This window comes from Rhinatrema bivittatum, chromosome 16 (assembly GCF_901001135.1).
Source record: "Rhinatrema bivittatum chromosome 16, aRhiBiv1.1, whole genome shotgun sequence".
Lineage (NCBI taxonomy): Eukaryota > Metazoa > Chordata > Amphibia > Gymnophiona > Rhinatrematidae > Rhinatrema > Rhinatrema bivittatum.
In genome coordinates, this window is record NC_042630.1 from 9,482,864 (window position 1) to 9,494,699 (window position 11,836).

Sequence of the window (11,836 nt, forward strand, 5' to 3'; positions counted from 1 at the left end):
CACACACACACACACACAGTCAGTCCCACCACAGGATAGGTACAGCTCAGGCAGCGGCAGTGCAAGCTTCCCTCACACACACACACACACACACAGTCCCCACCACAGGATAGGTACAGCACAGGCAGCAGCAGTGCAAGCTTCTCTCACATACACACTGCCCCATCACAGGATAGGTACAGCACAGACAGCAGCAGTGCAAGATTCTCTCACATACACACTGCTCCACCACAGGATAGGTACAGCATGGGCAGCAGCAGTGCAAGCTACACACACACACACACACAGTCAGTCCCACCACAGGACAGGTACAGCTCAGGCAGCAGCAGTGCAAGCTTCCTCTGTGAACTCCTTCTCTCTTTCTGACTCTGTTCTGGAACCAAAGAATGTTCTGGTTCTGTTTCTGTTTTCATTCAATCAGAGGGAAGGATTTTATGAGGCTTACTTCAGGGACTGACCCCGGGATCTGCTCTCCTCCGCCGCAGAAGCCAGCAGGGCTAGAGCTGGAGAGAGGAAGGCGCACAGCCATGGAAGCAGAGGACCCCTGTCCTTCCAGAAGCAGTGGTAAGCATTAATTCCTCCACCCTTTTCTTTCATTTCCTGTCTCTAACACTAATTTAAGCCATGGCACCTGCCTGAAACCTTGGGAGTGGGGAATGGTAGTGGAGGGGTGTCAGGGTCCAACAGGAGGAAGCTGACCCCTAGCCATGGCCATTCAGAAGGAAGCCAGAGCCCAAAAACAAATAAATAAATGAAGGCATAATGTATAGTCTGGAACCAGTTTGCTTCATGTTTGATTAATATTTTTTTTGGACGGGGAGAATGGTGAGCACACATCCCGGCCTTCCCTGCAGAATGAACTGTAAAGCAGATGTAATTAAACTCTGCCTTTAGCCTTTCTCTTCCTTCCTGTTTGAAAGCAGCTTCCATAGCTAAACCAAGCCCCCTCCATATGCAGAAAGAGAGTGGATGGTAGGGTTTAGGCCATTTGGCTGGCCTTAGGCTCCCTTCAGTCTGCTCTGGACAGAAACAAAAAACAGCAGATATGTGAGGCTTTAACCGAACAGAGTGTACCTTGATCTATTTCTCTGAGCAGCAGTACTCAATATTTGCCCTTCGTAGGCCATAAACCTTTTCTGTTTTCTCTCTTGTAGACAGAGCATCTCTGATGGAGGAGAAACAGGAGATTACATTGCAGCCGGCTTCCTCTGCATCCACGGCTGAGGCTCAGGCCCACATCACGTTGCTGCGAGACGGCTTGGCTCTCCGGGATGCAGGGGGACGGGCAGGGAAGCCCTGCCTCCCGGGCCAGTCGGCGCTCCTCACCCCAGCCTCCAACTCCTTGATCCTCACGGGCGAGTCAGCCAAGGTCATCATGAAAGTCAAGGCCCTGGGCTCGTCGCCGGCCGAGGGGCGGGACCACAGGCCCCAGACCTTCCTGCTGACGCCGGCGGCGGCACGGTGGGCCGGGCAGGGCGGGGAAGTGGCGCGCCTGCTACCCGCGGCGCTGGACCTGGGCCAGATCCTGCACGGCCCCCAGCCGGTTCTGCTCACCCAGGCCAACGGCGGCGGAGGGCAAGCCTCGGCCATGGGGGAGGAGGTGCTACTAAGAGGCAAGGAGAGGCCCCCGCCAGCGGGGGCTCAGGCCCCCTGGAGGACGGCGGGCGCCAGCACGAGGCCCCAGCCCCCGCCAGGAGGGGTCCACAGCGGGTCCCTGGGGGACATGTCGCTCTCCTGCTCCTCCAAGGGCGTGTATGAGAACTTCAGAAGGTGGCAGCAGTACAAGAGCCTGGCCCGCAGGCATTTCCCCAAGAGCCCGGATGCCGAGGCCGTTTCCTGTTTCCTCATGTGAGTGTTTTGCTGGGTCGGGCGGGGCAAACAAAAAAAAAAAATAGAGAGAGAGAGAGAGCGCCAGCTGTGGTTGGAGCTCAGAGTTCCTTTGCAGCGTGAAAGGAGATCTGCGCCGCGCTGAAGGAGAACTGCCATGGCTTCCCGTGCGCTGCGTCAGCCCTAGCCCTGATAAAGAGAGACCTGCCTGTCCCCTTCTGCTTCCCTCCCCAGCCCCGTCCTGCGCTCCCTGGCGCGCCTGAAGCCTGAGATGAGGATCGAGGAAGGCGTGCCCAGAGCTGTCCAGGAATGGGAGAGGATCAGTAACTTCGACCGCATGGTCTTCTACGAGATGGCAGAAAAGTGAGACCCCCCAAGTAACCAACCACCTCCCCTCCACGTCCCGTCTCTCTCTCTCCACCATTATCCCAAAAAAAGTGCACCTAATCCACAATAACACTGGAATGGAGAGCAGATAAAGACCAAATGCTCCATCCAGTCTGCCACCTTGACATTCTTCCTCTGTTTTTTTGGGGGGGGGATCATGGGAGGATGAGCATACAACTTCCCTAATGCAGACCAATGCTAGCTCCCCCTCTCTTCTTCCTCATCTCTCAACCCTCCGCCGCCGGGCAGACATTACTGCATCTTAAATCTCCATCCATCTGAGTATCAGATTGGATGGCTCGCTGGGGCTGTCAGGATAAATTCTTTCAGTCTCAGGGTGAGACTGCATGCCCGGTGGATGCTACGGTCAGACACCCAAAGAGCGGAGGTTGACTTTGGTGTGTCCAGTCTGAGTCTATGCCTCTGACCTCCCCCATTTTACTTGTATAAGCATTTGGCTGCAGTGAGAGGCCTCTGGGAGCATCTCAGGGCACCTTCTCCTGCCCAGCACTGGTTTATCCTCTTTTTATTCTTCTCGCCCCTGCCTGATTTTGGGCATGCAAACCAGAACATTGTGGGGCTCTAGACCCAGCCGAATGGAATTTCCCTGTCACCTTTCTCCGCTTTACACAGGTTCATGGAGTTTGAGGAGGAAGAGGAACTACAGATGCAGAAAGTTCAGCTCAGCTCCCAGTACCAGCATCCACCGGCGGCCCTACGATTGCCAGACCCAAAACGTGAATCGCTGGCCGCTGCAGAGGTTGCCAGACAGCAAGGTCTGTCCTGAGTGCAGCCTGCACCTCTGCTCATCAGCAATCCTATAACAATAGGAAAGTATCACACAGCTATGACTCCTGCAGCGAAACTGGAGCAGGAAGCCCAGGCTGTGTTCTTTCTTAAGCTGCCATGGTTGGACGATAGTCTTTGGACATCAGGTGATTGTTGCAAGGGTCATCTCCATTAAGAACACAGTCTGTGGTTCAAATTCAAATTAACCACCTCAGTAGTCAGGATTTCGTGAGGGGAAAGGGTTTGTGCTTGTAATTTCAGGGCATATTATTCACCCCTCTCCTGCCTTCCACTTCACTCCCTCCTTCTTCCAGTGTACTTCCCCAAAAAGGCAACAGCCAAGGCACCCCAGCCCAAGCGGAGACAGAGGAGGCCAGCAGCACGGGCCATAGCACAGGTGGCAGCCAAGGAAGTGCCTCCAGAGGCAGTGGCCCAGTACGTGGAGATCATGGAGGGGCTGAAGATAAAGACAGAAGATCCAAACTCCGAGGAGGAGCCGGTGCCTGACCAAGAGCTCCTCAGCTACATTCACCGCCTCTGTGATATTGATACCTTTGTATCCAAGGTAACAAGCACCACCGCTACCCTACAACAGCCCCTGCTATTCCACTACTGAGACACGGCCCACCCCACCCTTACGCTACAGCACCCCCTCCCATCCCAGCTCCACCAATGCACCTCATTCCTGTCCTGATGTGGCCCTTGTTATTCTGGTTGGCAGAACTCTCCTTTCACCTTATCTATATTAGGTAGAAGCCGTAATCCACCCAGGGTTCCTGGCAGGGCTGCTGTCCCCAGAGAAAGAAAGAGATCCCCTCAGTCTCACCGATGAGCTGGAAGAGGAGGAAAACCTAACAGTGGATGAGGTAAGAGATCCCAGTCCAAGGGAAAACTAGAGTCAGTTCTCCCAATCTGAATACAAGTGCTGGGGCCCTAGGAAGGTTGGCAGTATGGAGTGAAGGGCAGCAGATAGCTGAGAAAGGGAGCATGGGAGTGTGAGAGGTGGAGAACAGGAAGGGGAGGTTGGCACGGGCACATGGACAGAAAAGCCTAGCTCCTGCTGCCCCTGTGCTATAGGACAGAAACTGGGCATACTAAGCCTTGACCCATTTCATACTTGTCTTCCATAGTTGGTGCAAAAAAGGTTGTCGTCCTTGTCAGAAGGAGAGACTCCACAGGACTGCTGCTGTGGTGGCCCCCAGTTCACTTCCACCCCTTACCAGTCCGATGAGGAAGACGATGATTCCAAGCTGTACACCAGCAGGAGCCCTGGATTTCTTGGATCCCAAAGGTCTTCCACAAGCCTTGGAATGAAGATGTCCTCCCTCAGCTCTGAAGAGTCCTCCAGGGCCAAACTTAGCCCTATGATTCCCCAAACACAAGAAGGAAATCTCAACCCAAAGAGGCAACCTCAACCCTGTGTTGGAAAAGTGGCCATGGATGCCAGCTTCCTGCAGCAGAAGTCAGATTCAGGCAGTCTGGACTCACCTGCTTCAGATGGACAAGGTCAGAGTGATGGACGGCGTTTGTCGGGATCGCTGCTTTTTCCAAAAATCTGTACCATGGTCCCTACTGTGAAGGTGGCCTCTATGGAGAAAGGGCAACAAAGTGGCAGCATGGGTAAAACAGAGGAATGGGAGACCAGAATAGTGCAACGTTGGCAGGAGAAACCAACAGGGGCCATGCTGTTTTCTCCACACATGTCAAATGACCAGAAATCCCAGAAAGCAGACTTGAGAGTGGCTGAAAAAGGCTTCGAGGGGAATATTAATATCTTTGAGTCTGCAATTCCAGAAGGCATGAGAAGAAGCAGAGATATTCTATTGGGAAACATCAATGCCAAGGACCTGTCATGTCCTGGTGACCAAGGTGTTACTTACTATCAATCGAGAAGCTTTGAGCCCAAATTGCATTCTGTATTTCCAACAACCATTTCTCAACTAAGAGAACATAACCAAGATCCAAGCTCCCAGCAACTAGCCAACAACCAGAGAGAGAGGGGATTGGGACCTCCCATATTGGCACCTGACCTAGATGGAGGTCTTCAATTCCAAGCCATACATCTTCTACCACAGGCCAATCATCTTCCAAACCAGATCAGTTATTCTCATCTACAGCTCAAGGACACTCATGTCAGGCTCCAGGGTAGCCATCTTCAGAAGCAGGCCAATCACTCTCAACCCCAGGCCAATCATTTTCAATTACAGGCCAGTCCTCTTCAAAATCAGACCAAGCATCCTGAACCTGAAACCCAGCCCGCTCAAAACCAGCTCAGTTTGTCAGTTTTAGGAACTGCAGATGCAACACAGGATTTAAGAGATGGAAACCAACTCCCATCCCCAAGATACTCCTTGGCAGTCTTGGTGGATTCAAAATCTTCATTGGTGGCATCACTTACAAAATGTGATACAGAAAATGGAGTACAACCACTGGGCAATGAGATTAGGATGACTTTCAACCATGCCACAGTCACTTCTTCAATGAAACATAATGCACCAGGAGAAAACAAGCAGCAGCAGCAGCAGCTGCTGGAAGTCAGTGGTCCAGTGTCACTAGTCAGCTGCTCTACTGGGAGATCCCTTAGTAAGTTCCTCATACATAAAGGTCAGCAGCAAATGGAAAGTCAATGTGATTCCAAACTGGACCTAGCCCACTCTATGACTGAGACTCTGACTTCCTGCAGTGACTCCAAGGGAAGTCAGTGTCATAGAAACAGTGATGATTCCCATTTGGCAGTGGCTCTTCCCCTTATATCTTCAACAACTATACTGACTGAGCAAAATGGAAATCAAGCGTGGTCAACAAATCATTGTAATGCAAAGCCACACTCGACCTGTGCCAGTTGCACCCCCATTGAATCTAGCAGCCAACATGGATGTCTTAACCCAATAGAAGAGAGGAATGATGTGGTTGACCTGCAAACCTTGGAGACTCCTTCCCAATGCATTACAATGAAGGGGAGATGGCATGAAGAGGTGAGCACCTCCACAGTTCTGGGCAACACCACAACTAAGTGTGGTAGAGAGAGTGAAAGCCATCACCAACAGCTAAAATTCACCCAACCTGTTTTAGATCTGGAGTCCTCATCCTCCTTGTTAACTATGAACACCATAAGAGAGGATGGAATGTTGCAAGATGGCACAACAAGCTGTGAGGAATGGGGGTGCTCCCTTAACTCCCCAACAAAATCAGCTATTGAACAGGATGGAGGAGATTCAATTCAACAGTATGAATGCCAAAATGGCAAAGCCTATATGGCTTTGACCTGTCCAGTGGGCTTGCAGGCTGTTACACCTTGCAAGCAGGATGAGAGCCCTAATCTGGAGACAGTCACCCTGGATTCTGAATGGGCTTGCATGGGCCCTGAGGCTGTATGCCCTGCCAAACCTGATGGCTGCCAACAAAGATTTAACCAAGAAGAAATTCAAGGTTCAGAGGTTAGGCTAGATTGGGAATGTGCCAGGGTCACCTCTGTAACACAAACTGGAAGTCAAGAAGAGCTACCATTACACCGGGCCCCCAACGCTATTCTCATGGATGTTCTTTCTGTATCTTCTACTGCACATACCAGTCAAGAGCAAAATTTGCACAAGTCTAATCACCTAAATTCCCATTCAGTGTACACTCATCAGTCGACTGAATCCCCAACTGCATGCAACAGTGATGAATGGTGTAAAGACCATCAAGCTCTTCAGGTAGATTTGCAGTGCACATCAGCCTTGAGTTCCCAGGATTGTAGCAAAGAAGAAAGAAATCAAAATATTTCATCTGGAAGCCCCCAGCTAAACATGGAGTCCCTATGTCCACTCACTGTAATTTCAGAAATCAACAGCAGCCAAAAGGAACCCAAAGACCATAAAGCAGAAGGGCCTGGCCCCAAGCCAAATTCAGAGAAACCTGCAGAGGAGCCATCTACTAGCCCAAATTGTCAACCACCCATGTTGAACACCACAGTCCATTTCAGAGCTTCCAGTAATACCACCATTGATGAAGGCACTCAACAAGAGAGCTGGCAAAGGGTGAATGTGATACCACTTGGGACAAAAATCCCTGATAAAAACAATAGCCCACAATGTATATACGGTACCAGCAACTTGGAGAATGAGAAAGTGGCTGTGGGTGAGGGCACCAGGCAAGCCAAAATGCAGGCTATTGACCCAAATAGGGATTCAACACATTTGATGACCTTGCCTCCTGTACAGGGCAGCAGCAGGCAGGCAGGGAAACTGAATGAAATATGTCCAACCAGGGCTACTTGGAATTCCTTGCAGGATGCTTGGGGTTCTTTACAATCTATAGTTTCACTGAAACCTGATCATGGTGGTGATGGTGGCCAAGAGAACAGCAATGGTGAATGTTCAGGATTGCTCCATTACAACTCTGCACAAGAAGGTCTAGAGCAACCATGCAGCATTCCTGACCTTAACTTTCCCTTGGCCCAAGTTCTAGAGAAAGGCAATAGTCAAGAGAAAAGCCTAGAACATTTAGTCAGTGAAGTGAAGATGGAACCTAACTGTGAGCCTCATGAGCAGCTACAAACTCAGGCATCTACAATGAATCAGTCACAAACTTCAGCAGAGGAGAAAGCCACATTCATGAGAAAAGAGAGCCTCAACTGCACAGGTGACTTCAGAGCAACAGATGGCTGTGTCAATCAAGACCAATGGACCTTTCAAGGAGGAAATTTCAAGTCTCAGGTCAGTGTGGATGGGCATCCTCCAGAAGCCCAGGAGAACCTTCAGGAAAATTGCAGTGGGCATCAGCTTCCTGGCACAGATTCAGCTCCTAGCACCCCAAAAGAACAATGTTGCCACTTAGAGATAAGAAAGGACATTGAAGCTCCTTCTGCCTCCCATACATACCTGCAACCCAACAGCCTTCTTCTAGGTGGTGAGGCTGAAGCCAGACCTAGCAGTGTGGCATCTGCAATTCAGGGCAATGACCCCTTGTCCACCACATCCCAGCTGGATTGTGACAGCCTAGAGCAAATCCAGAGGGGCATAGGTAAAAGGAAATCCCCTCAAACCAACATGGAACACGGGGAGGGTGGTTCCGTGGCTAAAATGATGTTGAAATCAGACCAGGAAGGCTCTGTGACCATAGCTTCACTGGTCTCAGAAGAGAAGCTCCAGGAAGACCCTACTGACCACTCCTGGGATATCAGACTTCTGACGCTAACTAGGCATCCAAAGAGAGATCAGAGCAACAGAGTGCTGAGGAGAAGTAAGAGGCTAAACAGTGGCTTAACTGTTTCCCAGCAGTCTGAATAAATAAATGACTTCAGCTTCAGTGTGTGGGGAAGACGCTCATTTGATCTGTCTCTTAATACAATAGCTTGTTAGTATAGGGGTCTGATTCTTGCTTTGAGTACCTTAAGTCAGGAAGTGAAGGGTTCAGGGGGGATTTGGTTCAAATCCCCCCTGAACCCTTCACTTCCTGACTTAAGGTACTCAAAATGGAGGAAAGGAGGAATAGGACAGAAATATTAAAATAAGGTGAAAAGCCAGGTTAAGGGGTCTTGACATGACACTATAGCAAGGAAGGTTCAGAGGTTACCTGAGAAGATAGCAAATGTTGCTTACCTGTAACAGGTGTTCTCACAGGACAATAGGATAGCAGGATGTTAGTCCTCACATATGGGTGACATCATCAGGATGGAGCCCAATCATGGAAAGCTTCTGTCAAAGTTTCCAGAACTTTGACTGGCCCCTACTGGGCATGCCCAGCATGGCACTAACCCTGCAGCCAGCAGGGGTCCCCCTTCAGTCTTATTTGAAAGCTACAGGCAGTGCAGAAAAAAATAAAACAAACAAAACCTTATGAACCCAACACCGAAGGGCGGAGGGTGGGTTTCCTGAGGACTAACATCCTGCTGTCCTGTGAGAACACCTGTTACAGGTAAGCAACATTTGCTTTCTCACAGGACAAGCAGGACGGTAGTCCTCACATATGGGTGAGTACTGAGCTGAGGATGTCCAAACATGCACCAAATGTACCCAACGGCGTGCAACAGGCACAACAACTGGGGTGGAATTTGGTAGAGGGCATCCTGAACCCCACCGGGCAGACTGAAGGGTGTTGGAAATAGGTTACGCAGGACAGACTGGCCGAAGATGGAATCTTGTCTTCCGGCTTTGTCCAAGCAATAGTGGGCTGCGAAAGTATGGAGAGAACTCCAGGTGGCAGCCCTGCAAATGTCAGGAAGCGGCACCGATCGTAGGTGTGCTACTGAAGTTGCCATGGCCCTCACAGAGTGTGCTTTAACACAGTCTTGAAAAGGAACGCCTGCTTGCTGATAGCAAAAAGATATGCAGTCCGCCAACCAGCAGGAGAGAGTCTTCTTACCCACAGATTGCCCTAATTTGTTGGGATGGAAAGTCGAATAACTGAGTGCTCTTCCTGTGGGCAACTGTATGGTCTAGATAGAAAGCTAGAGCCCGTTTACAGTCAATGGTATGAAGAGCCTGTTCCCCTGGATTGGAATGGAGCCTGGGAAAGAAGGTAGGTAGTATGATGGATTGATTAATGTGAAACTCCAAAACTACCTTAGGTAAAAACTTAGGGTGAGTGCAGAGTACCACCCTGTCCTGCAGGAGTTTAGTGTAAGGCGGATAGGTAACTAGGGCCTGTAACTCACTAACCCTGCGAGCTGAAGTGATAGCTAAAAGGAAAATCACTTTCCATGTGAGATATTTAAGGTCACAGGAATGAAGAGGCTCAAATGGTGGTTTCATGAGCCGACCGAGAACCAGATTAAGGTCCCAAGAAGGGGCCAGAGGACGAAAAGGAGGCTTGATGTGGAGCAAGCCCTTCAGAAAACATGTTACAAGGGGTTGTACGGAGATAGGGACATCCCCGACACCTTTATGGAAGGTGGCTACCGCACTGACATGCATTCTGATGGAAGATGTTTTGAGACCCGACTCTGACAGATGCCAGAGATAGTCCAAAAACCTTGGGATTGGACAGGAAAAGGGATCAAGGGACTGAGAGGTGCACCATGAAGTGTACCTTTTCCATTTATAGGAGTAAAATCTTCTCGTGGAAGGTTTTCGTGAAGCAATCAAGACACGGGAAACAGAATCTGAAATGTTAAGTGGTTGAAGGATTAACCTTTCAACATCCATGCCGTCAGGGACAAGGTTTGAAGATTGGGATGGCAAGGCACCCGTCGTTTTGAGTGATCAGGAGTGGGTCCTTTCCCAAGGGAATGTGCCTGCGGATGGAGAGATCCTGGAGTATGGGAAACTACACTTGGCGTGGCCAGTGAAGTGCTATCAGGATCATGGTTCCCTTGTCCTGACATAGCTTCACGAGAGTCTTCAAGAGGAGAGGAAGTGGAGGGAATGCATAAAGCAGACTGGTTGCCCATGAGAGGGAGAATGCATCTCGGGGCTGAGAGCGTTTGCTGCAAATTAGGGAGCAGTAATTGTCCACTTTGGGGTTTTAAGGGGACGCAAAGTAGTCTGTCTGAGGATATCCCCATTGTCGGAAGATGAAGTTCGCTACCAAGGGGTTGAGAGACCACTCGTGCGGTTGGAAGACGCGACTCAGCTTGTCTGCATGAACATTGTCCACTCCCAGCAAGTAGGTGGCTCTGAGGTACATGGAGTGGGAGAGAGCTTCCGCCCAAATCTGCGCAGTTTCCTGACACAGAAGGAAGGAGCCCGTGCCTCCCTGCTTCTTGATGTACCACATGGCCATTTGGTTGTCCCTATGAATCAGGATGACTTGATTGGGAAGGCAATCCTGAAATGCCCTGAGAGCATATCGCATTGCTCGAAGCTCCAGGAAATTTATCTGGTTGTTGGCTTCCTCTGGAGACCAAGATCCTTGTGTCTGCAGATCGGCCACATGGGCTCCCCCCGCCGAGGTTGGAAGCTTCGCTGGTGAGAATGACTTGAGCATCTGGCACATGAAAGGGCAGTCCGTGGAGGAGATTGTTCTGATTCTTCCACCAGCTTGAATCCATTGTGACCTCAGAGTCCAATGCATGAGTCTCATGGCCAAGCAGGCCATTGGTGTGACATGGACTGAGGACGCCATGTGTCCCAGGAGGACGAGAAATTGGCGTGCAGTCGCAGTATTCTGAGACTGCAAGTGGTGAGCGAGAGACACGAGAGTTAACGCTCGTTGTTGAGGTAAAAAAGCTTTTGCCTGCAAGGTGTCCAAGTCTGCCCCAATGAATGACAAAGTTTGAGATGGGACTAAATAGGAGTAAATCTTGGTGAAATTAGAGTGTGTAGAGTCAAATCGAGGGACGACCGAGCAGCTTGCTGGGTTGGAGCCCTGATTAACCAGTCGTCCAGATAGGGGTAGACGTGAATACCTTCTTTTCTGAGGAAAGCGGCGACCACTACGAGACATTTGGTAAAGACTCGGGGTGCTGACACCAGGCCGAACGGAAGCACTCTCTATTGATAGTACTTGGGGCCTACTAAAAACCTCAGGTATTTGCGATGAGTTGGAGTTTTCACAATGTGTGTATATTCGTCTTGGAGGTCCAGAGAGCAGAGCCAGTCTCCTCTTTGTAGAAGAGGTAGAAGCGATCCCAAGGTTACCATTTTGAACTTCTCCCTCTGGAGGTACTTGTTGAAAGCACATAGGTCCAGGATTGGATGAACACCCCCCGATTTTTTGGGGATCAGAAAGTACCGGGAATAGAACCCTAGCCCTTGCTGCAAGTGCGGAACGGGTTCTATTGCTCGACTGGAGAAGAAGGGAGACCTCTTGATCCAGAAGAATGGAGTGGTCGGACATTCCCCACATCTGCAGAGGTGGGGAGTCCGGCGGTAGGGCGAGAAAGTTTAGATGGTAGCCCTGAGCAATGATT

The 11,836-nt window shown here is 50.4% G+C and overlaps 1 protein-coding gene across 1 annotated transcript; it reads left to right on the forward strand.

Moving 5' to 3' along the window:
- The first annotated feature begins 413 nt into the window (after window positions 1-413).
- LOC115078852 lies at window positions 414-8,282 on the forward strand. The gene is made up of 7 exons (XM_029581904.1): window positions 414-564; window positions 1,155-1,848; window positions 2,062-2,190; window positions 2,848-2,990; window positions 3,318-3,568; window positions 3,753-3,869; window positions 4,134-8,282. The coding sequence occupies exons 1-7, from the start codon at window positions 435-437 to the stop codon at window positions 8,271-8,273; spliced, it is 5,604 nt and encodes a 1,867-aa protein (XP_029437764.1). The 5' UTR covers window positions 414-434; the 3' UTR covers window positions 8,274-8,282.
- The last annotated feature ends 3,554 nt before the right edge of the window (window positions 8,283-11,836 follow it).

What these genes read in the sequence shown, in the direction of transcription:
- LOC115078852 (XM_029581904.1), top strand. Translation starts at nt 435, where the DNA reads ATGAGGCTTACTTCAGGGACTGACCCCGGGATCTGCTCTCCTCCGCCG. An exon ending in AGAGGTTGCCAGACAGCAAG is followed by an intron (nt 2,991 to 3,317) that starts GTCTGTCCTGAG and finishes TCCTTCTTCCAG; the next exon opens with TGTACTTCCCCAAAAAGGCA. An exon ending in AAAACCTAACAGTGGATGAG is followed by an intron (nt 3,870 to 4,133) that starts GTAAGAGATCCC and finishes TGTCTTCCATAG; the next exon opens with TTGGTGCAAAAAAGGTTGTC.